Here is a 27,747-nt window from a genome sequence, read left to right as displayed (position 1 = left end):
AAAAAAGAATCCTCGGAAAACGCCGCGTTTGTTTCGTTTCACCTGCAGCGAAATAGTGGTATGTTCAATGTCAAGGTAGACTATGATTTCGTGGCAGAAGTTTCGTGTGATGATTTGAAGTAGTGATTTGAAGTCTCTCGCGGCAGGTTCCGTTTTGTCGCAGGCTTCACCTCGGTATTTAGTGGACCGTACGCTTTCTGGTATTGTTGTAAGAGCTGTAGTTGGGCTTCTAGACCGCTAAGAACGTCTCCCATAGGGGCACGAAGCTGGTTAAGGCTGTGGAGAGGGCCTTTACCCATCGCAAGGTGGCGTGTGGAAATGGCCGAAATGCAAGTCTGAAGAATATGTCAGTCAAGTAACAACTTCTGTTTTTTGATGGGGATTGCTTACCTCGATCCTTGAAACCTGGTGGTTCATAAAATTGACCAGGAATCGGTCGGTGACTTCACCACCCTTTTGTTTCATGCGCTCCAAAACAGCCGTCTCCGGTGCTTGAAGAGCACTCGTCTTTCCTTTATCACCCTCAAGAGAGGAGCATAACATTTCCAGTCTCAGACTAACAGCCCACAGTGCCCAAACAGTATCCGTGTCGATGCTTAATTTGGTTTTCTGAGACAGCGATGCGGGTTGCTCGCCTGCAGCCGCAGCGGCCTTTTCGTTTTGCAGGAGTTGTTGCTGATATTGTATACGGCCAGACAGGGAATGTGGATACATCAAATAAATGTACTCAGGATTCTCTAACCCTTTAAGTTTTCTTTCACCAATATCCTTTACTTCAAACCCCTGACTGCTGAGAGATCGTAATTCACGACGGATAGCAGCGGCTACCAAGTCGTTACCATATTCTTCTTCGGAGCCAGTTGAGCCATTACGATCACTCTCGCTGTATGTCTCCAAACAGCGTTGAATTTCAGATATGAAATCTGCCGAAACCGTAATTTGACCACCGTCTGCAACATTCGATATACGCGAAGTACGATTGACCATAGGACCGAAGTAATCCATTCGTTTAGTGACTGGGTCCATTTCGCACACTGGTCTGCCCCAGTGTATTCCCATTCTTACACTCAGCCCTTTGAAGATCAAGTTCGAGTCAGTATCGTATATTTCTTGCCCGAGAATACTGGTCAGGATCTCAGATGGCCAAGGAACTTCGAGCAGCGCTGATTGAACAGCGAATGCCCATAGGAGTGCTGACGTGGCAGTTGGGAATGAGACCATGAATGCATCACCTTCGGTCTTCACCTCGTATCCACCTATGATTCGAAGCTGTCGACGTAATAGGTCGTTATGAAGTCTGATCGCGGCGCGCATTGCCTCGGGGTATGTCTCCCACAACAAGGTCGAGCTTTTGATATCAGTGAAGACAATTCCGACTTCACCCTCAGGAGCTGCGATCTCTGTATCTAGCCTGTTCAATACAGAGTCACCTACACCATTGCCCTTTCTCTTAACACGTTTGGCTGGCGCGTAACCGTCATCCACGATAGCTCCCGGGTTGAGAGACATACTTTGTACTCGATGAGGTCGAATATTCGCCCTTTTCTTCAAATCCGAGACACCAATCATCATGACCATAATTTTGTTAGTCGCTCCAAATGCCATTGCTAGATCACGTAGCTTTTGTGCAGCGCGCATCAGGTCATCTCGCTCATTGCGGGCAATATCAACAACGAGTTCTGGCGACAAGTACTCCCACAACTCCTTCGAGGCAATCAAGATCATTTCGTCTTGCTCTTTCACGGTGACATGAGTGACATAGGGTGCTGCTTGCACGGCAGGTATGAGCTGGACATAGCCAAATGCTCTCGAAACATCGAGTATATCATTCAGTTTGCCTTGACGAGAAACCCATCCACCAGCATCCCGAATTCGCTGACGCTCATGAAATTCGGCGGGATAATGTTTGCTGGTCAGAATGCGATGACTTCCTTCGGAATGAATCAGCATTGCCTGAGCATCACCTACATTGGCTACATATAATTCCGAGCCTTGAAGAAACATAACGGTCGCGACACCACCAGAGCGCAAGTCGGCTTGGCTGAGGACCGCCGGGGCTGCTGACCCTCGGTGAGAGGATATTGACCGATCTTGAGTATGCTGTGTTGCCGCCGTGGCTAGGTCTTTATTCAGAGATAAGAAAGTGCGTCTCAGTGCATCTCCAGGGTTTTCTTTTGGTGTAGAGTTGAGATTCAGCTTCTTCATCTCTTCTTGCAGGGTGTGGCCAAAGTTTTCGTGCAAGTACTTAGCTATTTTTGAGCCTGCATTTGAAAGGGATTGCCCATCGAACATGCCGAGTAATGTCTCATTCTCGTTCGACTGGAATCGTGGCACCACCATGTCAATGAGCGACAAGTGATCGTTCTTTCCAAGAGTGTCCGCCATTCCATATGCCAGCTGCCCTGCAAGAGATCCGGAGGTGCGGACTCTTCGATCTTCAGTTTGATCAGGGATTCTTTCTATCGTTAAAGTAACATCCATCAAACCGAGAATCCTTAGATTGCCTAGAGCACTGAAATCGGTAAGGTCGCGCCCGTCTCTTGCAGATGAGCTTCCATTCGGTAAACTCGGTTTGATCTCGAGACGCTTGTTTCCTGACAGATTAAGATATTTGAGATTTGTGTTCCAATTCCAGTTCCAGTCATATGGCCAATTCGAGACATTGTATTTCAGGGAATTGCTGCCGCAATCAAGGACAGCTAGCCTATGCGCCTTTCCCAGCTCAGCGGGCAAGGTCTGAAATTTGTTGCCATTGATGTGTAATACCTGCAATAAACTAAACTCCTCAAAATCGTCCGACGGAAGTGATGTGAGTTCATTTCCGGACAGGTAGAGCTCCACAAGCTGAGGCCAGCACCGGATAGATTGACTTGGGATATCGTTGAGGTCGTTGTAAGAAAGGTTGAGAATACGAAGCTCGCTTAAATACTTAATCTCGTCAAACACATCATCGTCTAGCTGGTTCTCGGCCATTATGAGGTTTCGTAAAGAACCAGCGAAGGTATTCACAAGTCTTGAGGATATTGTAGAATCTTTTCGCGCAGATGGCGTTAAGGTTCCAATCGTGTCGGTTGAAGCACTACGAGAGACGACAGATGTTTTCCGCCCACCTTTTCCATACAGAGATACCACTGAACCTTTGCGGTCAGCTGAACCAGGTATTGGCGAACCACCGACACTCAAAAGCCCTCCTTGGCTAGGTCGACGCTGCTGCTGCTGCCCAAAATTCTCCAAAGGCCCTAGATCATCTAAGCTACTGTTGCTATTGTTTTGCCCTGGGGTCCCGCTGGTCTGCGTAGCTGCACGATCCGGGGTCGCATTGCCAGGGACTTGGGGTGCCCTTGACGCTGGTTTGGGGAAATTCTCTAGAACGTTCGAAGATACGTTAAGAGTTTCGAGTTTGTTGGCCCACCAGAGTTCCATCGGCAGCTTCTTCAGGTTGTTTTGCCGCAGATCGAGTAATCGAAGTTCGGTTAAACAACCAATTTCTGGTGGGACAACGTTCAGGGCGTTCATGGCGATACTGAAATGCTCCAACTTCGACAACTTACCAATGTGACTCGTCAGAGACACAAAATGATTCTTGTCAAGAACAAGCTTAACAAGATTGGGCATCCGATCAAACGACGCATCGGGGATCTGAGCGAGCTTGGCATTGGACAAAATCAATGTAGTCAGTGTAGGTACCGAATTCTTGATCTCGAATCTTGTGACTGGATTTGAATTGAGACGTAGTATTCGAATTTTCGTGAAACTTGATTCGCACACAGATACAGAATTGTGATCAGCAGAGATTTGCTCAACCTTCGGCAACGTGGCGATAACATCAATGCTAGTGAGAGCATTGTAGCGAATATCAATCTCTCTGAGATTTTTCAACTCTGCGAAATTGGCAGGGAGCTCACCGTATAAACGATTGTTAGTGATAACGAACCGTTCGAGATTTTTCAATTTTCCAACATCGTCAGGCAGACTCGATATTCCGTTGAAGCTCAAATCGATATCAACAAGTCCTTCCAGCTGACACAGAAATGGAGGGAAGGTTTCTAGGAAGTTGGATGACACATTTAGAGTCCGTAGGGTCTTGAATCCCCCAAAGTACGCGGGGAGGCTCCTTAGTCGATTGTTGGCAAGTTTAAGGCTTATGAGCCCAGATAACCTCGATAGCTCAGCGTTCTCTAATTCTTCTAGCCTGTTGTTCGAAACGTCGAGAATCGTAAGCCGGCTCGCTCGACTAAGCCCAGGAGGTAGTTTCCAGGCCTCATTGTTGATAAATTTGATATCTCGCAGATTTTGACAAGACTGAATGAAATCCTTTGGCAAGTCCAGAGACAAATTTCGAGAGAGGTTAAGAGATATTATTTCGGAAGCTTTCGAGTATAACGCAATGGGAATTGTGATGAGGTTCTTCCCAGACAGGTCCACATGGCTGTATTTCTGGACCCGGCTCACCCCAGGATCGTTCCCCACCGTAGCGTAGCCACTTTCCCGAGCTGGTACAAAAGAGAAGCGGCAAAGGTAGCTATTGTCTTCGCGTCCGATTTCTTCGATGCGGTCTTGTTCCTCGTACCCAGCCTGCTGAAGTAATTTCTTTTGGATGACCACAGGTCGTTCGCCAGCCGATAGAATTCGTTGTAGATCGTGCTTTTTCATCACAATTTGATAGTTTTCCAGGCTATCCGTCATATACGTCTTCTTGCCTAATTGGACCATGATGTCGGTGACGGAAGCATTCAACGGGGTAGACAGTGTTGCAAATGTACCATCGACTCTGAAGATACGAATGCAATAAGGTGTCGCCTTCTCGTCTATCCTGTCAGGTATTCCTGCCTCATCGATTTCGTCCAAACGAGCCATATTATTGTCCTCGACCTTTTTGACTGCCCAACTGTCAGGCGCATCCCAACCCAACGCACTGCCATCCGGAGTCTCCACCTTCATCTCGTCTTCGAACGTCCCCGCAAATATGTTGTTGTCCAGAGGCGTTAACGGTGGAGGTTTCGCTAAAATACCCTCCATATTGGAGAGATCGCTATCAAGATTGAACAACGACTCCTGCGGTAAGTTTGAGCCGGCATCGAATGGTCCCTGTGACTCGTCCGTCGCCCCTCTTCTGGTTTTTCGACTAAACCCTAACTTTGGACGTTTCGTTGAGCTACTAGTCGGAGGCCTGCCGAACTGGCCGTTGTCTGTTCTTGGAAGGTTGAGCTCGGAATGAGAGATGCTCCCATCCCGATTCCATTGCACAAATTCGGAAGAGCCATTCGTCTTTTCGTGCCCATGTTTTGAAGGCGTAGCTAAGGATTTGACAGATCCCGGAAGATGGCTCAGTTTCGAAGGTCCGTCCTTATCTTTATGCTTCCGCAGACGGCTTAAGAGGCCTCGTTTTGCGTGTCCTGGCGGCGACGATGATCCATCGTTATGAGGTGTCTTTGCGGTTGATCCGCTCCAGTTACTGTTCCCACTGGGTGTTGGACTCGCAGGCCGCTTTGCTAAGCTGGTATTCGACGCATTGCCCATTGCGACCCCCATCGAGCTGGGGGCGCGATCCCTATATCTTTCGCTGAATCCCGAGTCTCCTCTACTAATCGACGGTCTCAGGTTCCTTGAATCGTCGTTGCTTCTATTGTGTCGATGACTATGGCCTGGTAGGTGGACGCCGTGGGAACGGGACGATGAAGAGGGCTTCGGCGGAGGCTGCGGATTGTCTATGTATCGGTCCCGGTCAGGGCCGGAGAGATTCTCTCTCACGGGTGCCTCTCCATACTTGGAGATGTCCTACATTTGAGAGTTAGCAATCTTGAAGAAGGTGCTTCTTGACAAAGTGGGAATTTAGATGGTCGGTCCCGCTAATCGCAGGGGTGGGCACATAGCCTCAATTCGGTTTGGCCATATCAGGAAGCTGCTATCCGAGATCCAGTAGCTTGGTACGATAAAGAACTAGCTAACCATCGACAAATTTTGGGCATTTGAACTGTGTTGAGAAAGCATCTACTGACCTGTGAGTCTTGATATAGGAATGGAACGACATCACTAGACGGCACTGGAGTCCGCGGTCGAGATGGTACAGGCGAGGCGTCCCGCTGGGTTGCTTCGGTAGCAGACGAAAGATTACGTTCCCTATGACTTCGAGCAAAAGAGTGCGACCGTTCTTTTCCATGCGAGGGTAAGCTCGTACTCGACGCATCCTTCTCATTGTAGTCCTCTCCAAAGAACGTCTTGAGCTGCTTATGAATCCCTGTTCGAGTGATGCTCGATTTCGACCCAGTACTACTCGCAGTTGTCACACTGGCTACCGAAGGCCGCCTTTCATCTCCAAAATCTGCATCCGCGGGAGAATCGCTCGCATTTGTGTACCCGGTGAACCCTGTGCCTGGGCGAAATGGAGGAGACAATTGTGAAGCTTGCGACAGGTTGTCGCTCGAATCGTTGTAGAAGCTGGTGCCAAAAGTGCCCGACGGCGTGTTGCCGCCGCTCGAGGACGACATCCAGGGCGCAATCTGACCTGGGGATCCCATCGCGGTCGGTGGGTTATGTTGGATTTGAGGGATGCGCCCACGGTCAGTCTCGAGGCAGGCGAGGTCGCGCCGATAATTTCCAAAATCGCTCAGGCGATGATCGCGGGGAGAGACATTGGGAGAGGTAGAGGAAGGCGAGATGGCACTTTGTGGTGCGGTAGAAGTTGGGGAGACTTGAGGGTCTGGCTCGACTCTAGAACTATGACCCGCGCAAATGCAAGCTGCCGTCAGTCAAAGAACATTATTGAGAGCTTCCACAGCGGCAGCGGGAGAGGGTCTTAGACAAGCGTCTTTCACAAATATGGCTCACCTGTTTCGACCGTCTATCTTGACCTGCATCGGAGCGCCTCGTCGCGGGGGCCCACGGAAAAGGGACGTACTAGGTCTGATCGTGGTGTGAGAATCAGTGGATGAGGAAGTCTGCGAACTAAGCCTCGAGGCCGCATCACTCTTTCTGGTCATTGTGACCAGCACTTGCGGTTAGGAGTCGGCCATAAGTCGGGGGAAGAGGGCGGATATATAGCGAGCTAATAATGAAGATATAAAAATGTGCCGATGTGCAACCACGCTGTTGCGGTGCGAAGTTGGTTGTTGCGGTTGTGGTCGTGGTCGTAGTAATATTGAGGCTCGAAGGATAAGGATGTCATGAGTGGCGCGGACAGTGCACACACATCAAACGACTTCTGAATCCAGCAGCGAGGGATCTGCTGCGACGTTGCCGCGTGGGTGATGGGGAGATCACGGTTGGATAGGGAGCTGTCGACCGATGAAGTGGAGTGGCACAGAATAGCAATAGCATCAATTTTGCACGAGAGGGATTGTTTGTTTCTATTTACGAAACACACAAAGTTGCGCAGATGGGGAAGAGAATTGAACCCTCCCGTTCCCCGCGCCCACGTCAGACTTCCACATCCAGACGGGTAGACGACTAGACTACTCGACTGCTCTGAGAGCTCTCGTCTTTGCATCATTCCCACGGTTCATATGCCCAGGTGATTACTGTATCTCGCCCGCCATTCGGGGAGCATCGACGGCGCAACACGAAGGATTTAGACTACGACTCTACCGCCCAGTGCATCTCTGTGCTCGGAATAATGTTTTGAATGATCCGCGACCCAAACAGAGGAGAGGCCCTGTGCAACCCAATCGCTTTGCTGATCTAGTCTGCTAGGCGTACCATCGCGAGATCGTACCGCAATTCAAACGTCTGCGTGCTCGATAGCCAGTGCGTGCGGTGCTAATGTGTTCACGCTTCCAGCAACTCTGCGAGCTTCATGGCGTGCAAGCGAATCAACTGACGGACCGTATCACAATTTACACCGGCTAGTACGGCCAAGTATCGAGTGGAATGGTCTGGCCATCAGCTGTCAATTCTACAGAGCAGCTAGAGGGGTAGAGCTTGGACTAGCAAGAGCATACGAGAGGAGAACTCTGGTGTATAGAACAAACGACGGTCGAATATGATATTCAGACTTCTGCAGTTTACCATATTGCGTCCAATGTCACAATGTCATGACCGCATTAGACTTCTTCGAGTCCGCTTCGAAATTTGTAACGATCGAAAGACTCTCCAAAGAGTCACTGCCGCTGGTCTACAAACAAGCCGGTCATCTGCCATGGAAAAGAACTTTCGGTGAACGATGAACATCGTGCTTGGAGCGTAGATCGAATGCCCAAATCTTGAAGGCTTTTACAGTACTCGATAGCCCATCAATCATGCGCGGTACGGAGGAGACATTGAGACAGATGAACAAGACAAGGAAAATGCACAAACTCTCTCGCCGACGGAGTGATCTCTCAACTTTGTACAACAAACTGTAGCAATCCCATATGGACAACACCCCTTAGCGCGCGCGAAGGAGCGATATAGGACGACACCAAATACGAGGTTATCTGTGGTACAGATTCGGCCATATCAAACGATTGCAGAGAAAATGCGACAAAAGAGAGGTGAGAGGGACTGCCGGCTCCAGGTTCGAGAAACATTGCACAAGCTGCAGGCAAATCCTATGCAGCGCACGCATGCGCGTCCAAAGCAGTGACACTTTTACAGTACAGCAAATGCATTCGTACGGAGCTATTCACAACCATTTATGCAAAATGCAGCTTCGAGGTTTGGTGATGCGTTTGTTTTGTGTTCTTGAAGCGCTCTCGATTAGCTTAAACGAGAGTTGCGATAAAGCACGAGGCTGGCTCGCTGGCTGCCCTGGCAACTCCAAACCTCCAGCCTCCTCGTCCTCATCCCCCCACATAAGATTTCCTGTTGCCAACAACCACACCAAATCACGATTCTATACGAACCATCTGGCAACAAGGCCCATTTCCAGCCTCTTCCAAGTGAACAAGTCCATTGTTTCTGCCCACACGCGAGGCTCCACGCCTCACGGCACTGGTCTCCAATGCCGCTCAGGACCCTTGGTTCTTGGCTTTGTTTACTTGGCTGGTCCCCTGTGTCGCTGACGTTGTAAGTGAAGATACTTTTTTGGAGGTGGCTGGAAGAAGAGTTTAATCTTCCATTGGCTTTAAAGGTAAGCCACTTGCATGAGCCTGCATGTCCATCTGCACCTTCACATCAACCGTTACATTTACTATCAGACCACCGGCCTCTCAGTTTATTTGAACCGCCTAATATAATCGTTTCCCCGTCCTGAATCCATCATTGTTTGCTCTCACTTACCTCCGACCAAGTGGTGTAGTCGAGTGCCACCGGAGCTCCCATCTCACAACCTTCCCTCTTTCTCTTTAGATCAGCTTTAATACATAATGTTCTCCAAATCACTTCTCACCGTCGCAACTGCGGTATTGTCGTGGCAGCCAACTCTGGCCCAGACATTCTCAGCATGTAATCCTTTATATACCAGTAAGCAACCCTCACCTCACTGATTACTATCCTTTGCTAATTGATGCAGCCGGGTGTCCAGCGAATACTGCACTTGGAAAGGCGATAAATGTCGACTTTACAAAGGGCTCAGTGGAGTCTTTTACAGCCTCTGGAAACCCAACATACGATTCGAGCGGCGCACATTTCACAGTAGCCAAGGCCGGCGATGCACCACAACTTACCAGTCTATTCTACATCATGTTTGGAAAGGTGTCAATCACAATGAAATCCGCTCCCGGTGCCGGTATCGTCAGTACCTTGGTTTTGCAATCCGACACCCTGGACGAGATCGACATGGAGTGGTTGGGAGCAGACGACACGGAAGTACAGACCAATTACTTTGGAAAAGGAGATGTTACAACATACAATCGTGGTGCATTCAACCCTGCGGCGAACAACCAAGGCCAATTCATCACCTACGATATCGAATGGACACAATCACAAATTACTTGGTCTGTAGGAGGAAAGGTTGTCCGAGTACTGACCCCAGCCACCGCCGATGCCAACCAATATCCACAATCGCCAATGCAAGTCAAGTTTGGAGCGTGGTCTGGCGGTGACGCTGCAACTAATGCGCCGGGAACTATCTCTTGGGCTCGTGGACCGACTGATTGGTCTAAGGGACCATTTGTCATGACCGTGTCATCAATTGCTGTCACGGATTATTCTACCGGAACCCAATACAAGTATGGCGATACTAGTGGATCATGGGAGTCAATTCAAGCTGTTGGTGGAAAAGTAAATGGCAATGCAGGAGGTGCAGGAACTGTCGTATCAAGTGCCGATGTTCCAGCCATTACATCTGCCTCTCCCTCTATTCCCGCCGGACTTGGAAGTAATACTCATACCGATACCGCGCATCAAACTGGATGGCCATGGGTCGGAACGTCTACTTTCGTAACAGCAACGACTGTTCCTACCGCCGTCGGATTACCTAGTGGATGGATTATCACCTCATCTGGAAAAGTTGTGCCTGCAAATTCTGCAGCAGTGAGTGCGCCACCCCTTGCATTCTTATTATCTTATACCCAGTTCTTTCTAACAAAGTCTTAGGTCTTGCCAACATCAACTTCTATCTCTTTAGTGGTCCCCTCGCCATCGCCATCCTCAGCCTTATTGGGCGCTGGCCTTGAAACGGTTGTGGGCTGGGATGACCGCGGATTCGCAACTACTAGAACCATTGCTTCGGGTTTTGCCACTGTCCCAGTGAGCTACAACCAACAAGGTTTTCCAATCACAGCCTCACCAGCTGCACCTGCAACAGTCACGCCTGTAGCACAGGCCGCACAGCTATCTTGTGCAAACCCTCCATGTACCCAGCTCAAAGCTTTAAGTACAGCCATTACCACGACTACATCTACCGGAGCAGGCGCCAAACCTACTTCCGCGTGGTCGAATATAGCGGTCTTCGGGATTGCTGTTTTCGTGGCAGCGGAGAGAATCCTTCAATGAAGACGCCATTGTCTTTCGTGTGTATATTGAATTTGCTATAGATAATGGGAGGCGTCATGATTTGGGAAAATTGGAAGGCTGGATTGGGACTGGATTGGGAGACTTGAAACGAGATATGAAAAATGCGAAGAGTAATGAACTTAATGATGGATCAACCTTGATACAGCCACAAATGGCTGGGTATCCAAGTACTTAATTATATAGCCGGATTGTATTTAGTAATTAGTCGTAAATACCAAGACTTGAAGATGCTATCTTGATCTTTGTTTGGTGTGACCAGCTTGTTTTCTCGCTTAATTTATAGTGACCCCTTTCCTCTTAGATCAAACTTCAAAATTCAAATAGTGGCAGGAGCTTTTGATTCTGTACGGAATAGTTGAATACTTAGTTTAACATGTCAGGATATCTAAACTTACGGAAAGTGAAAGTGACTGTGAATATACTTGGTACCCGAATTTTCTATTTCTCAGATATCTCATCTCTCTCAACAAGTAAACACGATGTTTCGACCGGGAGGACATTCGAGAAATCTGATAGGAAAATGACGATTGATTTGTAAGTGCAAGGGGAATTATGCGCCGTTTTTTTTGCATTTTGCATTATCGAGGAGAGGATAATTAATTTAATTGCCTTTCACTTTGTCTATATGAGACTTTGAATTTCCTCAAATTGTCTTGGATTTGTGTCTTCATTATCGACGAACCTGATATTTGACGAACGAAAATGTTTCCAATGGTTTAGGTGAAGGAGCGGTGTTGTGGAACATAAGAATATACGGTTTCGTATTTCCATCGCTTATCCCATCATGCAAATCTAAACGGATCTCTGAATCACAAATGATATTCCTTTCTTCATCATTTGGTCGAGATGTTTTCAGGATTCGACAATCTCTCGAGGACCCTTGAACAAGTCGGACTGGGTTTCTGAGTTTGGTTTGTGATTATCGATGTTACTATAAGGTTGAGAAGACAGTTAGTATCATTGTGTTTGACAAACTCGGAAACAGAATACACTTACAGCTGGGGCTGCTGTGATGGAAGATAATATGCGCTCGATAACTGACTCATATATTTCCATAATTTCAGGTGCTAGTAACTGTTTCTCGAGCTTGTATAATTGAATGATCCACTGTGCGATTAATGGCGACCATACTTTGAGTTTAGATCGATAAAATGCGCTCAGATATCGCATCATGACCTCGACGCCTTTTTTCGCGGGCCTTTCGTCACCTGTGGTACCAACTAACAGTTTCGAGCGGGCTTTTAAAATAGTCATATCAACTGGGACGGAATAAGTGTTGAGTTCGCGACGGAGACCAGTTCGTAGGGCGTCTGTAGCAGCTACTGTCGCAAGAAGAGCATCTCCAAATTTTACAAATCGAATGCGAATTTTCTTGCTTATTTCGGCTTGTGGTTTCTCCATCGATTCTGCGTCTTTTTGTTTTTCTTGCTTGCAAAAATCAACATAATCTTCTTCATAGTGTTTGATTTTGAATAGAAGAGCCTTGCAGTATACGAGTTGCATTTTGATTGGGAAGCAAAACTTTTGTATCAGCTCAGCTTGGCGGGAGATACCATGAATATGGAGATTGGCAGCAAGTTCGGCCACTTCCGTTTCCCTCGTTGGGGTGTGACAGGAAAATCGAGCCGGTACTAATTCGACCCAAGGTAAATCATGCTCAGAAGCTTCTCGTAGATCCTGAACATCCGCGTTGATATTGAGTTTGAACCGAGCAGACCATTCCTTAATCTGCCTCTCAAGTTCCTCGATCAGCCTGTTGATGACTTTACCAGCTATGTAAGATTAGCAAACAAGTACAAGTTTTGTGGAAGTATCCATCTACCATTCATAATCTTCACATGTTGTTTTTGCAAGATAATCGCAATTTGTGGCTATCTAGATCGGTATCTTGTCCTTCATGAGCCTCAAGAGTCTTTGCTGCCGCAAACCAGTCCTTCTCTCCTTGGAAAGACAGAGCTCGTCTGTAGAATGTGGGCGTGACTCTTGACCCGTCATCCATGACGATGAACTTCTTCCCCTCCGCCAAGTCCGATAAATTTGGTTTTTGTTCATCCACAGCTGGTCTGCCATCAGCCTCGTGAGGACAAGTCATAGTGGGGTTTGTCGGTGGGAACGATCGTGACGAAAGACAAATTCGTTGGATCACTATATAAGGTGAGGTGAGGAAGCGTCGGTATAGGGTGGAACGAGATGCAAAGATAAATGTGGTTGCGGAGTGTGAAAGATTTGGACGGACAGACTGCAAGCGACTAAGCCTTATCGACAAAAGGAAGATACTATATTCTGAAGGTGAAGACGAAGTTGAGCATCAACTTCAATTGGATATGTCGAAGTTTGAGGGTAAGGGAGATACCCGGAAGGGAAGGTGGGGCTGGGGATGCGGTATGGCATTTAGTGACCTCCCACGCAAACAATGTGATATTATGCGAGCTCAAGTGATAAATTTGGTAATTGTCAGGTACTTAACTAATGCCCTTAGTGACATAACAGGAACGAGGTAACAAATTTATGGATACATAAATATGTAATTTTCTATCTTATGAGTGTAGGTAGAAAGAGAAGAAATCGAAGGAAATGATTAGAACCCTTAAATTCCACAATCTACACATGAAGGGAGGGCTGTCATAAGAATACGTTGTAATGTGATAGGTTTTGAAGGGGAAACGTACATAAGCAATTACGTTAGGAACACTTATATATTACATTTAGGCGCAATTTCAGCCGAAAAGGGGTTTTGGCGGGGGTCGCCATATGAGCAGCTACACTAGGGACTGCGTCCTTGCCTAAGTACATACTTTAGGTACGGGTTAGTTAGGTAAGGAGACTCGTCGAAGAACGTAGAAAGCTGTTTCGAAATCTGATGCCTTGTGTTGCCCACGAACTCTAATTCTGACACAGCAAGCCAGATAGTTCAAGTGAACTAATAGTACTTTTTGTCTTTTCATCTTATATATTAAGAGGTTAGATAAATTCTTATCGCTATATATGACCGCAGAGTTGACACAACCAAGGCTCGAAAATGTTAAATTGTGAATGTGTTCTTCATAAACTTCTGAAAGCTGTTGTTGATCCATATTTTGTTTTAGAGGATATACAGTATAAGTTTTGTGTATGCTTAGTGGTTCAGTTCCTTCCCTAGAGATGGCCACTGTTGGCTTACAGATGCTCCGACACAGCTAACATATCCTAACAGACTTCGGAAAAGAGACATCAAGATCAGACCTCGCGTCAGGCTCGATTATGTCAGCCCAAACAGATGTTAATCCCTTCTCGCTGGTTACATGGGGTGAACGATTTCTTGCACAGTTGCCAAGGAATTGAGGACCCTCTTGACCAACTGAGCATGTTGACGAATCAAGAGAAGGTATACATCATGCAAGAAATTATGCAACTGCTCGTCGCTGAAAGTTGCTCCTTGTGTGGCGATTACTTTCTCAATCCACTTGACGCGCCTCAGAATAACTCCCCGTGCATCCAAGTTATCAAAGCCGTCCACAAGCCCATCCTCAGATGTCTCCATGATAGTCATCTCTTCCTCGATCATTTCATCCTCAAATCCCTTCAAATCATACTCCGTCGCAATATCAGTGCGGAAATTCTTGGAAAAGAAGGTGCCACTCAGTCGCTCAATTCTCTGAAAGAAAAAGAGTATCCTAACGTGGCAATTTTAAAGGAATTCGTCGAGATATTTGAGTGTTGCTTCCCACTTTTGTAGTTGCATGTTCAACGACGCGATACCTGGTTGAGCGGCTCCGACGCCAACGCTTGTGACTTGCTTCACAGAGGTCAAGCAGCTTCTGCAAGCGCTGATTTCAGTGAAGAAAAACATGGGCATTTCGTTTACCACTAGCAGAACTTGGTACAAACCGTGAGAGTTCATTCGGTCAAGTAAAGATGAAATCACCTCAGCGCCCGCGTCTCGTTCAAAGTCTTCAATGGTATCGTCCCATTCCTCACCCGGATGCTCTAGGTCGTCAAAATCTTCGACATTTGGATCGATCACCAGACATCGTCCCTTCACGATGAATCGGATTTTTCTTAAGATGAAAGTCATTTTTTCCACTGCTTTCTCGAGTTTACCCTGGCCTGAGACTTTACTTAGCGTGCTTTCCTCAGTTGGTTTATGTTATAAAGATTACCTTTAGCAACTTCCCTCGAAACCTTATCCATGGCGGATTGAATCTGCTTTATTTTCTCATTCTCCTTTTCCATGATGTTCTGCTCCTCTGTCAAGCTAGAATGTTCGATGCCTTCACTACAGCCTCCATCGTCTCCATCTCCGCACGACATCTTTTTCGCAGAATTATCCACTGCGGCTGATGTCAGTCACAGCCAATTTGTAAATCGTCTCTCACTTACTATCGTAGACGTTTTCGAGACGCAATTGATCACTTCTGATCAAGCTTGAGGAAGTTCAAAACTTCGATCTTTGATGAGAGAAGTGTGAAGTGTGAAGTGTGCGAGGGAGAAAATTTATGAGCCTTCGCTTCGTTCACGGAAGCGAAGGGAAGCTCAAAGATGAACTCGCGCTTCGAAGGTGAACTACAAGCTGAGTTGTGATAGCTCACTTCTCAAGAACCAAGTGACCCGGATGCTGGGCAAGGTCAGATCAATGATCTGATAGGAAGTAAGGCGATATGCACAGCGCTCCCGAAGGCGAGTAGCCTCCAACCGTGCAACTGAGGCAAGACTACATGAGTGGCTTCCACCTTGGAATTAAAAGGAATATGACGAGGCAATTAAGCTTGTTGATGGAAATAGGTTCCAATCCTAAATCTCGACGCTGGAGATAAATCTCAGGACAGCGTAAAGTTTCAACCAGTATTAAAAGAAACCAAACCTTGAAATCACCTGAGAAAGGAGTGACATATATTTCGTTGAGATAGTTCAATCCGGATACTGACCCTGCGATCTGTTATCTTGACAAGAAACTTAGATGCACTATGATATAGATCCAGTTAAATAATAAGAACGAAACGTGGGTAGCCGTTAAAGCGGCCCAATCCCCTCGCGTAAGGATGGCAGGTAAGCAATCAGAAGTTGTTTGCTATTCAGGACTAGGCAAACTTAAAGATAAAGTGAAGGATGTTCAATTTCCATACCTGTAACTCCTCTATCCATGCTAACGTATGAGCCATCCTATGACTATTTTGACGCCATTACCACCCCAATCCCCCACAAGTCTACTTAATCAAGCCGGCCTCCTCCTCGCAAACTCCTCCAAATCAGTCTTGGTCGCAACCCCCAACACAAACCGTCTCCTCTCATCCGTAACGACCGCAAAATCCTGCTTCCCCCGATCTCCCCCCTCGCCCTCCCCATTAAAAAACAATTCTAGCTCCTCTAACGGCGTGTCCATAGTAATAACCTTATAAACCCTCCCCTTCCTCCGGAACTTCACCATCGCTTTGCTCACTTCATCATTTTCCTTGACCGTCCCCGCTTTAAGCAATGCCTGGAGATTTGGAATGGAGAGGTATCCGAGCAGCGCGCGCGTCTCCGGCGAGATGACGGTGAGATGCGTGTAGTCTCGTTCGAACGCTGAGAGGAGCGCGTGTTGGATTGGGTCTGTGGGATGGCAGGAGAGGGCGGAAGGAGGGTCTAAGTCTTCGACGGTGGCCTGTTGATATTTTGTTAGTCACAGGTATACGAGTGAAATGAAGAAATGCATAGTGTCGTACCCCTCTATATCTATTTGATAATTGCGATTTTGGTGATATTATCTCTGCCATCTTGCCTGCGACATCTTGGGTTCCTACTGGAATGGAATTTGACATTGTGGTGGTCATTCTAAAAATTTATTGTTCTGGACGTTTGTTTTCGCGCCTGACAGACCTGACGTTGTATTTGGAGGGGCACATGTTCGGGCTAGTAATCGAAGACCCTGATTGGTCGGAAGCAAACATACATTTCAGCCATCTTTGGACATTGTGGCTTTTTACAGTAAAGTCTGATCAGGGTAGAAGAATTATTGAACCTTTTGCAGTCATTTATTAGCTGAACAAGACCTGGACTACTCGCATGAGTTCGAGGCTCAATATACCGGCTTTATACGGACCAGCCAGTTGATGTCAGAATATGTGGGTCGCGAACTCTGCCCCTCAGTTAACGGTCGGTGTTAAGAGAGTGCACTCGGAGTCCCGAGTATAGACTCATCTCCCTTCGCTCCTATTCATACGATTGTTTTTGTCGTTATTACTACTTGCGGCTTGTGCCATTCCAGCTGGTTGTCATATCTACTGTCGAATCTGATCTCAAATTTGAGCGTCAGCGTCTCTCTTTTTCCTTTCTCTATTCCCTTTTTAGCAAACGACCTTCTTGCTACTTTACGTGAAGTGTGGAACTTGTATCAGAAGTTCGGCGAAAAACGGGTTGAAAGGAGAATATAGGAAACTCAACTCATTTCCTTCCAGACTACTCCACTTCTATACACGGACATTAGTTATAGGTGCGGCTAATTGGCTCGTCCGTAACTACTTTTACGACAAGTACGAGTAAAAGTGAGACAAGAAGGACGCATCAACTACTTAATTACCATCAGCGACCTTGCGATTTCACTTGCTGTTTTCGATTTGTTTTAATTGTAAGCTAACAACAGGCCACTGTCAGGCATTTTAAAGATGTCTTCACTTGGATCGTCTCCAAGCACTACAGCGAATGCTAAAACTGGAAGTATTGAGTTATACTCTGCAAGATATTATGAAGCTTGTGTTTTCGGCGGACTTATGGCATGCGTGAGTACTAAGCTAAATTTTAAGAGAAACGAGTTCGACAGTTCTCAATAGGGAACAAGGCTGACATTTGCCAGGGTCTTACACATACCTTTGTCACCCCACTAGATCTTGTCAAATGTCGAAGACAAGTCGACTCCAAGATGTATACCGGTAACTTCCAGGCATGGGGTAAAATTGGTCGTGCAGAAGGGTTTCGTGGCATCTATACTGGTTGGGGTCCAACCTTCTTCGGTTATTCAGCCCAAGGTGCCTTCAAGTACGGAGGATACGAATACTTCAAGAAATTCTTTGCGGACGTTGTAGGAGTTGAGAATGCCTACAAGTACAAGACTGCTCTCTATCTAGCTGCTTCTGCATCAGCAGAGGTTATTGCCGACGTTGCCTTATGTCCATTCGAAGCCGTCAAGGTCCGTATGCAAACAACTGTTCCTCCTTTCGCAAAAGGAACATTCGACGGTATCAGGCAAATCACGTCTAAAGAAGGCTATGCTGGATTGTACAAAGGATTATACCCTCTGTGGGGACGTCAGATTCCTTACACCATGATGAAGTTTGCGTCCTTCGAGACGATTGTTGAAATGATATATGCCCGTCTTCCAGGCCAGAAGTCGGATTATTCCAAGGCAGCTCAAACAGGGGTGTCTTTCACTGGAGGATACCTGGCGGGAATTTTGTGCGCTGTGGTTTCTCATCCGGCTGATGTTATGGTAACTTCCACTTATATTGCTACTTCTGATATATATTAACAACAACTAGGTATCGAAACTTAACGCCAACCGTGCCCCAGGTGAGCTCTTCGGAGCTGCTGTTGGGCGCATCTACAAAGAAATTGGTTTCGGTGGGCTATGGAATGGGTTGCCTGTGAGAATTGTATGTCTATCTGCCTCTGAGTCGCAACCTCCTACTAACGAGATCCTAAGGCGATGGTTGGTACATTGACTGGTTTGCAGTGGATGATCTATGTAAGTTTACGAGCTGTATTGCTCTATCAAAGCTTACGATTATGTCCAGGACTCATACAAGGTTTTCATGGGCTTCCCTACGACCGGTGGAAGTGCTCCTCCGACCGAAAAGAAGTGATAGAGAGGATTATAGGTAATAATCGAAGAAGTAATGGTTGTGTTTGGTCACGTGATCGGCTCCCCTTTTACGGTCCTTGTGGTAGACAGACCAAGTACCCACCAAAAAATGGGTTGAGGATTGTCTGGAACCAGTTTGTAGCTCACTGGAATTTCTGTGTATATCTAATCCCTCGGACTCTCTCGAGATTCAAGAATGAGGTTATTCATGAAGAGGTTAGCAACTCTCACTAGCACAAATTTTACTCACCAGGAAAATACCTCGTTTGTGTGACTTCATGAAAAGGTGAAAAGCCAGATTTAAGGCAGACACAATGGCATAGAAAGTATGCTTACTCTCTTCACAGCCCTTTAATTTAATTCATCCGGCTTAGACAGCCTTCCATTGCGGACTGTCCCTTGCGCCATTGACACAAGCGGTAACTTTTACTTAACCTTTACACACCCCATGAAAAGCATTACGGCACAAAAACCAACTGCGAAGTGCAACAAAAACCAAAAGCGCCTGGTAAATACATAATGAATACTCAATTCAGCATCAAATACATTATATAATCCTAACCAGCCTCGACGCTGCACGAATGGGAGGTCTGCACGGTTAGGCGAGGGGGACAGAGATAAGGGATCGAGGGGTTGTTATCTCGCACTATGACATGTGCTTGCGATACCTCCTCGATAACAAATCACAACGACAGAACGCGATGATAGGATTTTCGTGATCCCGTACCTGGATGCACAAGCAGACGCGGAAGACGGGAAATATCAATGATTAAATTTGTCATTGCGTCATCGAAAAGAGACAGAGTTATTTACGGATCAGTTTCCGAAAACGCTCATGTCACCATATTCACTGTCCTCCACCCCTCGACTCACGTGCAAGACTGCCCCTCCATCAAGCACTCCTGCACCAGATCATTCGTCCCGCCGTACCATTGCTCTTTGCTTTTGCCTTGACACATATCCAATCGTCAAGGAACCCCCAACCAGTTTTCCAGAATTCCAAGAGAACCGTTATGTGAGTTTGGGCGTGCTTCCAATCATGATTCTTTGAATGGCGAAAGCCGTCCCGCTTCACAATTTTACTCGCCGATGACGGTCATGCCGTGATCAGAGCCCAGGAAGATGGAGAGCAGAGCAGAATAGATCGGATCTTGGCCGCTGTTGCGCGCATGGCATGGCCTTCTTCAGCTCAAATGATCCCATCCCCGGCGGCCCTGCCTTTTTCCCCTTCTTGCATGTCACTCCACCTGCAGTGTTTTTAGAGTACTCAGCTTTCACTCTTCTTACTTATATTTGAGATCAGAACTCCGGTCGCAAACAAAAAACAAACTTAAAACGAGATCTATTTTTTAGACGCGATCATGTCTACTCCAAAGGGAAGCATGGAAGTCAGTCACGGCCGTGGTGGTATGTTGTCTAGTGATCCGAATGCGCTCTAGACTAGACTAACAAATATGACAGGAGCGGGAAACATTGGCACCGACAACACTGTGTATGCGTCCCTAATTTTATTCATCCAACGTCAACAAAACCACGAAACTGACTTCTAACAGCTATGGTGACGGAGAGATCGTTCGCGAGGGAGCTGTGGGTGACCACGGTGATGGCGCATTCAGCACTGGTCGCGGAGGTGCAGCAAACATCGGCTCTCCCAAGGTCGGAGCCACCGCAAGAAAGGACGAGATTGCGATCCCAGAGGTAGCTCTACGACCAAGCATGGAGGACCAGAACTACCACACCGGACGAGGAGGTCAAGGCAATGCGCATCTGACCGGACCACAAGGCACGAAGCACCCGGAGGGACTGGCAGATAAGCTGAAGAACAAGCTGTTCAAGAAGAAGGTCGCAAAGGAGGAGGCCAAGGCATGAATCGCTATTACACAGCTTGTCTTGAGAATCTTTCCGGGGGTTTAGATGGCTTAAGCAATACTTCAGGATTGATTCCCAGTTGGGATGGGAGGGGAGTTTTTTGCAGGATTTCTTGATACCACTTTTACTGTCGACGTACTATTTATTTCGCATCTGTCTCCAACCAAGCTTCAAGTAGTCTTGGAATAATCACACTTCTTCGGACTTACAAACGATCTCTTGTGATGAACGTGATTTTGTGTTTGGGTCTAAAGCGACGGCTTGATACGTGGACCGGACGTACTCGCAGCTGTGAACGAAAAGACCAGCAAAATATTGCATGTTGGCCAGTTCTTGTAGGATTAATTAATATACAATCAATACAATTAGATCTAAAAAAAAATTGAAGCTTTCATACCTACTGGAGACCTACCTATAGGTATCGTAGATTCTAAGGCTAATTCGCTAACCTACATGCTGACAGGGATCACACCTCGGTCGCGGCGTCGAACCTCTGTGAGAATAAGGGAGCTTCGTACCCGATTGTTGGCGCGTATTAACTTCAACGCTACCTCACCCCTTCCTCTCTCTCCACCAAATCATACCGACAGACTGTGAACACAGACCAAAAGGGCCGTACTCGGGCTACCTGGGCAACTTCCTCCGCCGTGAGAAATGTTACCGATTCTTCTTCCCATTTAACCAACGTCGAACTTCGAGATAGCGCCAACGCCGATTACTGGTTGACACTTTTCTGCGGGAAGGCAATCAATCGAAAGACTTAGCATTGGAATCGAATTGGCGAAGTGAATTGCAATTAGGATATGCACCAACTTTCGAGCTGAACCTAGAAGATCGTGTCGCATACCAGAATCTCAAACAGGAATTGGGAATCAACCATCAACATGGCCAAAGTGAAGAAACAAAGCCCCGCCGCGGTTTCTCTTAAACGCATCAAGGACGAAATGGAAGATGTTGATTATGCGAAAGACTCGAGTGAGGAACGTCCTTTAAAGCGCGGGAAAAGCTCTACCTCAGCAACCTCTATTTCTCGATCTGCAACTCCTACAATACCTGAGGGCCACGTAGCTTTCAATGTACAATACCCGGATTTGACAAAATTAGGGGAGAAGGGGAAAGAAGTGTTGAAGCATGCGGAGTTTCTAGTCTCGCCATTTGTGGCTAAACGTGTTAATAAGAAGGGCGAGCTTGATACGTACTACATGGTGGAACCATCTTCAGAATGGGAGAGCATGAGGAAATATACCAATTTCGTTAGTATGTTGGTCCAAATCGTCAACCAGAAAGTATTTCGAATTGGCTGACGGATTCATATAGTTGTGGGTGACACCTACGGCAACGACTGCTTCGTATATGTTAGAAGCACTACCACACCAGCAGAAAATGACACACAAGAGCCTTCAATGAAAAACTTCTGGATCGCAAGAGTATTGCAAGTCAGAGCAAAAGACGCATCGCACGTTTATGCATTAGTGGCATGGATGTACTGGCCCGACGAGTTACCAAAACCAAAGAAACCTTCTGCAGATCAAGTCAACAAAGCAGGTGGAAAGCGGACATATCATGGAGCGTATGAATTGGTCGCCTCGAATTACTTGGAGGTCGTGGATGTCCTCTCATTTGCTGGCAAGGCGGATGTCCAGCAGTGGGATGAAGATGAGGATGGTGATCAAATAAGATCGCAGCTGTACTGGAGACAGACATTCTCACGGGAAACCCATGCTTTATCTGTGAGTAGTTCTACCTCTTCTTCCATGTGGTGGGTATACTAATCTTGCCAGCCAATTCGAGAACATTGCATATGCAAAGGGCATTACAATCCCGACGTCCCTATGTACATCTGCGACAATGCAGAATGCAAGATTTGGCTCCACAAACAATGTCTCATCGATCACACTCTCACCAAAGAATTTGAGAAGATAAACCTGGCTTCTGGATCAACTTCGAATTCAAAAGGGAGATCTACCAAGACCAAACCGTACGCTGGTGTTTTATCGGGCAGTATTGACGAAGTGGGGGAGAATAACACGCCGATGATTACTATGAGAGATCTTCGACAGAACCGGAAGAGCGTGCACCAACAAAGGATTTGTTGTCCAAGATGTGATACAGAGCTAGACTGAGACATATGTCATCTTCCGGTATTGTTTTCATCCAGCAACCCTACCAGGCACACTCTCCAAACAGAATGCATCGACATTCTTCAACGACCGAACTTGACTGCTGTACCAAGGTACCTTTCAAAGCCCCTATTCTCTGCAGTGCTCTCCACTTTTATTTTAGCGAGGCGTTACGGTTCTGGTTTTGGCTTGAGCATTTTGTTACCTTTTCACCCTTTGCACACGCAACCGGCCTATGGGATATTATACGAATTGGTGTTTTGTGATTTAGGTCTAGGGATGATATATCAATAAAGTGGAGGCCCAGTCGATGCACATAATTCAAGAGCGATGGGTTTGGTACCGAGTGAGGTCGTACAAGCAAAGAAGGAGGTGTATCTCGAAACGAGGTTTTGCCAAAGGACGGATTATTGGACGTTAGGGCTCGGAAAGTATTTATGGTAGAGCATGTGGTGCATTCGGATATCTGAGATGGTAGATAGATTCTATGAAAACTGTTAAACACTTGATACCAGTTCATCCTTTGGGACCTACTAGACTCTCAGCTATTGTTGCCATATGGGTTTGGGTTTGATAACTGCGTACGATGATATTGGTTCGAGTCACTGGGATTATCTGTTCATAGACAGACAAATCGTATCTTCAAAACGGCCAGTTGAGCGCAAAACGTCTCAATTTAGCCTTCATTGAGGATGTGTTACCAAATGCTTAGTAGATTGAAGGAACTTGGTACAATGACCACGATCGCCACCTTGAGAATACACCCATGGAACAAAGAAGTAACCTTTGCGCATATCGTTCCTAAGAACTTTTTGTTAACACTTGTCATTGTATGCGATTTCTTTATTCCTAAAATCCTACTTTCTTTCAAATGATTTCCCCACCAAAAGAAACAGTACTAGGATCTGATGTCAAATTGCCTTGTTGATTTCAAGTGATGACTTTTAGAGTTTCAAGCTTCAAGTTCTGGAAAGTCGAAAATTACTAGATCGGCAGCTTCTCAACAACCATCATGGCAGAATGATACACTCAAATGGCTGGTTTGGCACTAGATTCTCTACCACCTTACCAAGAAACATCATTGATTGATTACACTCCTAACGACATACCGGATCTCTACCTGGCAAGCCCTTCTTTCCCACAAGATACAGCTTCACTCATGGAACCACCACCTGCTTATTCGACATTCGTCCCGCGGGAAATGGACGATGACGAGGAGGATCGTAGGCCATGGAGCGAATGGAGTGATGATGAAAAGATCAGCATGACGTTCATTGTAGTTCTGTTTCTATGGTTTATCTTTTGCACCAGTCTCGGTCTTGTTGCGTTCGTCCAGTGGCTGAATGGATCTCAGGTGAGGCCTGATGCACCTGTGTGTCCTCCATCGGTATCTGCTAGGAGGATAATTTTTTGGTAAACGCTGCGGCTGATCATCTGGCTTTAGCGTGAGATCTGGAACAAGATCCCTTGCTACATGGTCAAAAATAGCATGACTACTCTAGTCATAAAACCGTTCCATTTTTCTGGTCCTTAAATAAATTGAGCTGACTACTACCTGCAAATTTCTTTCTTGATTTGGTGTTTCCTCAAGTTGTGCTCTTTTCAATGCTTTGTGGTGTCAGGACATCACAACCTATGCTAACATGTCAATGATTAAATGTTAAACACTCCTTCTCTCGACCTATCTATTCCTACATTTTTAATATTGTTATTGCCGCCTACTGAACCTCAAACAATTACCAACCAATCGAACTTTCTAGCCTTCATAAATAGGCACAATGTGTATTAAGTCAGAAGAGTTTTGTCCGCTTTACTAATAAATCGAGAGCCTCACGAGACACACCCCTGGCCAGAAATCATTTATAAATCAAAGTCTCTGTGCTTTACGCCAAAATCTAGATGCTTGAAGTGTTTTGAGTGTCAAAAATTTCGTTGAGGTATGTTTCTTTTGTGTAGCTTAATTTAAGGCCTCTACGTTTACTAGACATTTTGGGAGAATTTTTGCCAAAATCTCAGGATTTCAGTGTGATTCTGATGCTTTAGGTTAGGTGTTGTGTCAGGCGACTGTGCCCCAATACTTCACTGTATCCTATGCTTCTGATCCTTCTGAGTAATAAAGTAGATCAGAGGTTCTTAGGGAAGTAGCGAGAACATCTTTTTACATTTCTCTAAATGCAACGTTAACTGTCCATTTCAACCGCCATTACATAATTTATTACCGCGTGTTATGATAATAAAGGGCAGCAGCGGTTAATGGGACCTGATACGTTGGTTGAAAAGACTCCCTCGGCTGAAAACTGTTTACGACTCCTTGAACAAGTTTAGCCATGCCTTCTTGAGGACCATCGCGGTCTTTGATGATGACAACATCATTTCCAACAGAGCCATCGCCAACCAGACCAATTGTTTTTCGGTTTGAGAGGCAATGTTTCAAAGTTATTCTGGGTGGTACGTTCCATTCGGCCATGACTGTAGAAATAAGTTCTTTCCAAGCATCTGTACCCGGAAGTGACTTATCTGCGGAAATTTCTACACGGAAGAATATTATCTCTTCCAAACATCGGTGTCTTCGTAGAAGTTTCAGCATCATTTCTAGAGTGGAACGAGCCCATCGAAGTTTCAATACCTTAAGGTTTGTAACAGAAAGCTCATCGGCTATGGGGCTAAACCATGGAAAAGAAATATCTCTCCGACCGCAAAAATCGATGATCAAGCGAGATATGGGAAACAACCCAACGAAACGTGTGAAAATGTCGATCCAAGGTTTACCAGAACTGGAGTCAGTATAGAGGTGACCTGGTTCCTTATAGACTACGCCAATATGTAACTGCTCAAGACTTGTCATGCTCGATGAGATCATTTCAGCAAACGAATCCTGTCCTAGGTCAAGGTCAAAGACGGACATAGGATAAACGTTCGCTGCGGCACATTCTATGCTTAATTCTTTTGGTTGAATTCGAGAAGCGATTATGGCGGCCAGAGTTGATCGGAGGACTGCATCATAGTCAGGTGTTAGAAAACGAGGAGCGAGCAGATTTCACTGCCTTTGCCCCAAGTAATGGCGCATCAAGGTAGCCGCTCCCCAAGGCTCGTGCCTTCTTTCGTAGCCATTAACCAGCTTGATGCGGCTGCAGTTTTGGAAGCCTCCCAGACTCTGCGCGAGGAGTAACACGTCAAGTTTCTTCCCCAAGAATTCCTGCTCCTTCCGCAAGACGACGTTCTCCAAGTGCAAATCAAGATCGGGATACCTAGGCTCGGCGTGAAAACGAAGCACAGAAATCTGGACTTCTTGCACACCGGGGCTGAAAGCTGGGTGGTTCGAAATATCGCGGAGTACTTCCAGGCTTTTCTTAGAAAGCATGTGACATCTTGAGCGAAAGCAGCGTTTAATGAACGTGTTGTGTACTTTGTTTTGAAGGGGTTTGCTTAGGAGTCGTATGTTGCACAGGTTTTCTGGGTCTAGCCATGAAAATATATTCGTGATCGTCTCCAAAGGCAGAAGACTTAGTCGATCTATGTCGTGGACAGGAACAGCCATTGTGTTGACAGGTAAAATATCGCTCGTACCTAGAACCAGAGAACCAGAGACAAGTCAATACAAGGTTATGTGGAGAGGACTGGCAGTAGAGTACTTTTGTAAAGAGGATTTTCTCGGGAATGTATCCAAGATCTCAGGGAACTAGCCCAGAGAGAACTTGGTATCGCGTGACGTGTGGCATTTTCCTTTAGCCAGATCGCGGCGAAGATCTTGCAATGGAACCTAGAGTCATGTTGTGGGATTTTCTGTAGGTGAGAAACAAAATTCAGATACATTCACCATCAATTACCGCTGTTCGTAGCCTATCTTGGTAGTCAGATCTTGGCGATGAAAAGTTCACTGCGGTAGAGGTGAATTCAAAAGAAAATAGAGTCCACCCAATGGGAAGAAGTTCAGGTGAGGGCCAGACATGAGATACATTGGCTGGCCTAAAGAAACAGCTCTTAGACATGTGTCGTAAAACAACAATGAATAAGAACACCTCTTGAGTGCACAAAGTGTCATAAGTATCTCATGAAAATGACTTTCTAGTTAAACCAATTATTCGGGCTAAAGGTCATTGCGTGTACTGTGAATCTGGACAGTAGTGTTGTTATTAAACATTATGCGTTTGGTACTACAGCTTCTCGCCTAACCTTAAAGGGGGGCTATTGCGAGCCTCGGACCGTCGTTTGAAACTGGCCCCGCTCTTACTTCTATATATTCCAGTCGTTTTGCTTCTCGATCAACAACCAGACATCACAATAATAATTCATCATGAGTGAAGGCTGCAACTTTTGTGGTGAGACCACAACTAAGCTGTTGAGATGTGGTCGCTGTAACTCTCGCTTCTACTGTGGTGAGTCTATTCTATGACTGAAGAGTATCGCTCAATCGAGCACTCGCTCTAATGTCGTCATGCAGGTTCGTCATGCCCGAAAGAGGATTGGCCAGCCCACGAGAGTACTTGCAAACCTCAGAACTTCGTCCTTCGAATTGTTCTTTGGCCTCAAGCGATAGTCAAACCCCGTATTACTCGGACTTTGTCGTGTCCTTCCACATCTACATTCTCTAAACTCCATGAAGCCATCCAGGTTGTTTTTGACTGGTCAAGCACACATGCCTGGGACTTTGACCTCTTTGATTACAGCACTACGAGGAATCGTGTGAATAAACGTGCTAGAGGAGAGCCTGTTCTTAAGATTAAGGATATGAGTATCTTCAAAGACCACCATCCTGACGTGCCAACTCGAGATAGCGCAAAAGTTACGCTTGGAAAACTTCTCGGCAGCAAGAGCCCAGATAGAACCATCCACTACAACTATGATTTTGGTGATTGCTAGGAGCACGTTATTTCTTGTACCGGACGGACAGGTGGTACAGAACATTTTGTCTGCCTCGTCGGTGAGGGTCACGGTTGCTGCGAGGATGTTGGAGGAGTGGATTGCTGGTTGGAATTGCTGGAGGCATACGATGCACGCAGACCAAACGAATACCAGCAGGAGCGTATTTCATGGTACGAAACATATGCTAGCAATAGTGATTCTGATGGATTA

General features: G+C 46.3%; 11 protein-coding genes across 11 annotated transcripts; 6 read left to right on the top strand and 5 right to left on the bottom strand.

Annotated features, from left to right (window-relative positions):
* Positions 1-80: 80 nt before the first annotated feature.
* On the bottom strand, positions 81-6,980 carry GLAREA_00849 (L; the record flags this gene model as incomplete). Its single annotated transcript, XM_008085607.1, has 4 exons — positions 81-335; positions 391-5,778; positions 6,000-6,717; positions 6,829-6,980. 4 exons carry the CDS (start codon positions 6,978-6,980, stop codon positions 81-83), a joined length of 6,513 nt encoding a protein of 2,170 aa, XP_008083798.1.
* A 2,301-nt stretch (positions 6,981-9,281) lies between these two features.
* GLAREA_00848 (Concanavalin A-like lectins/glucanase) lies at positions 9,282-10,851 on the top strand (the record flags this gene model as incomplete). The annotated part of the gene is made up of 3 exons (XM_008085606.1): positions 9,282-9,378; positions 9,428-10,389; positions 10,453-10,851. The coding sequence occupies 3 exons, from the start codon at positions 9,282-9,284 to the stop codon at positions 10,849-10,851; spliced, it is 1,458 nt and encodes a 485-aa protein (XP_008083797.1).
* An 873-nt stretch (positions 10,852-11,724) lies between these two features.
* On the bottom strand, positions 11,725-12,964 carry GLAREA_00847 (uncharacterized protein; the record flags this gene model as incomplete). Its single annotated transcript, XM_008085605.1, has 3 exons — positions 11,725-11,766; positions 11,869-12,625; positions 12,711-12,964. 3 exons carry the CDS (start codon positions 12,962-12,964, stop codon positions 11,725-11,727), a joined length of 1,053 nt encoding a protein of 350 aa, XP_008083796.1.
* Positions 12,965-14,149: 1,185 nt separating this feature from the next.
* GLAREA_00846 (uncharacterized protein) lies at positions 14,150-15,162 on the bottom strand (the record flags this gene model as incomplete). Its single annotated transcript, XM_008085604.1, has 3 exons — positions 14,150-14,525; positions 14,580-14,958; positions 15,012-15,162. 3 exons carry the CDS (start codon positions 15,160-15,162, stop codon positions 14,150-14,152), a joined length of 906 nt encoding a protein of 301 aa, XP_008083795.1.
* A 901-nt stretch (positions 15,163-16,063) lies between these two features.
* On the bottom strand, positions 16,064-16,649 carry GLAREA_00845 (uncharacterized protein; the record flags this gene model as incomplete). Its single annotated transcript, XM_008085603.1, has 2 exons — positions 16,064-16,492; positions 16,554-16,649. 2 exons carry the CDS (start codon positions 16,647-16,649, stop codon positions 16,064-16,066), a joined length of 525 nt encoding a protein of 174 aa, XP_008083794.1.
* An 843-nt stretch (positions 16,650-17,492) lies between these two features.
* Positions 17,493-18,686, top strand: GLAREA_00844 (Mitochondrial carrier; the record flags this gene model as incomplete). Its single annotated transcript, XM_008085602.1, has 5 exons — positions 17,493-17,606; positions 17,681-18,313; positions 18,363-18,476; positions 18,527-18,568; positions 18,618-18,686. 5 exons carry the CDS (start codon positions 17,493-17,495, stop codon positions 18,684-18,686), a joined length of 972 nt encoding a protein of 323 aa, XP_008083793.1.
* Positions 18,687-20,046: 1,360 nt separating this feature from the next.
* GLAREA_00843 (uncharacterized protein) lies at positions 20,047-20,554 on the top strand (the record flags this gene model as incomplete). Its single annotated transcript, XM_008085601.1, has 3 exons — positions 20,047-20,092; positions 20,147-20,177; positions 20,239-20,554. The coding sequence occupies 3 exons, from the start codon at positions 20,047-20,049 to the stop codon at positions 20,552-20,554; spliced, it is 393 nt and encodes a 130-aa protein (XP_008083792.1).
* Positions 20,555-21,438: 884 nt separating this feature from the next.
* GLAREA_00842 (uncharacterized protein) lies at positions 21,439-22,677 on the top strand (the record flags this gene model as incomplete). The annotated part of the gene is made up of 3 exons (XM_008085600.1): positions 21,439-21,811; positions 21,872-22,284; positions 22,336-22,677. The coding sequence occupies 3 exons, from the start codon at positions 21,439-21,441 to the stop codon at positions 22,675-22,677; spliced, it is 1,128 nt and encodes a 375-aa protein (XP_008083791.1).
* A 1,030-nt stretch (positions 22,678-23,707) lies between these two features.
* GLAREA_00841 (uncharacterized protein) lies at positions 23,708-24,091 on the top strand (the record flags this gene model as incomplete). The annotated part of the gene is made up of 1 exon (XM_008085599.1): positions 23,708-24,091. One exon carries the CDS (start codon positions 23,708-23,710, stop codon positions 24,089-24,091), a length of 384 nt encoding a protein of 127 aa, XP_008083790.1.
* A 798-nt stretch (positions 24,092-24,889) lies between these two features.
* On the bottom strand, positions 24,890-25,579 carry GLAREA_00840 (uncharacterized protein; the record flags this gene model as incomplete). The annotated part of the gene is made up of 1 exon (XM_008085598.1): positions 24,890-25,579. The coding sequence occupies one exon, from the start codon at positions 25,577-25,579 to the stop codon at positions 24,890-24,892; it is 690 nt and encodes a 229-aa protein (XP_008083789.1).
* Positions 25,580-26,968: 1,389 nt separating this feature from the next.
* On the top strand, positions 26,969-27,534 carry GLAREA_00839 (HIT/MYND zinc finger-like protein; the record flags this gene model as incomplete). The annotated part of the gene is made up of 2 exons (XM_008085597.1): positions 26,969-27,050; positions 27,116-27,534. 2 exons carry the CDS (start codon positions 26,969-26,971, stop codon positions 27,532-27,534), a joined length of 501 nt encoding a protein of 166 aa, XP_008083788.1.
* Positions 27,535-27,747: the final 213 nt, after the last annotated feature.

The sequence above is a fragment of the Glarea lozoyensis genome (genome assembly GCF_000409485.1).
Source record: "Glarea lozoyensis ATCC 20868 chromosome Unknown GLAREA3, whole genome shotgun sequence".
Taxonomy (NCBI): domain Eukaryota; kingdom Fungi; phylum Ascomycota; class Leotiomycetes; order Helotiales; family Helotiaceae; genus Glarea; species Glarea lozoyensis.
The sequence above is the reverse complement of the archived record's forward strand: the minus strand, read 5'-3'. Positions and strand labels throughout refer to the sequence as shown.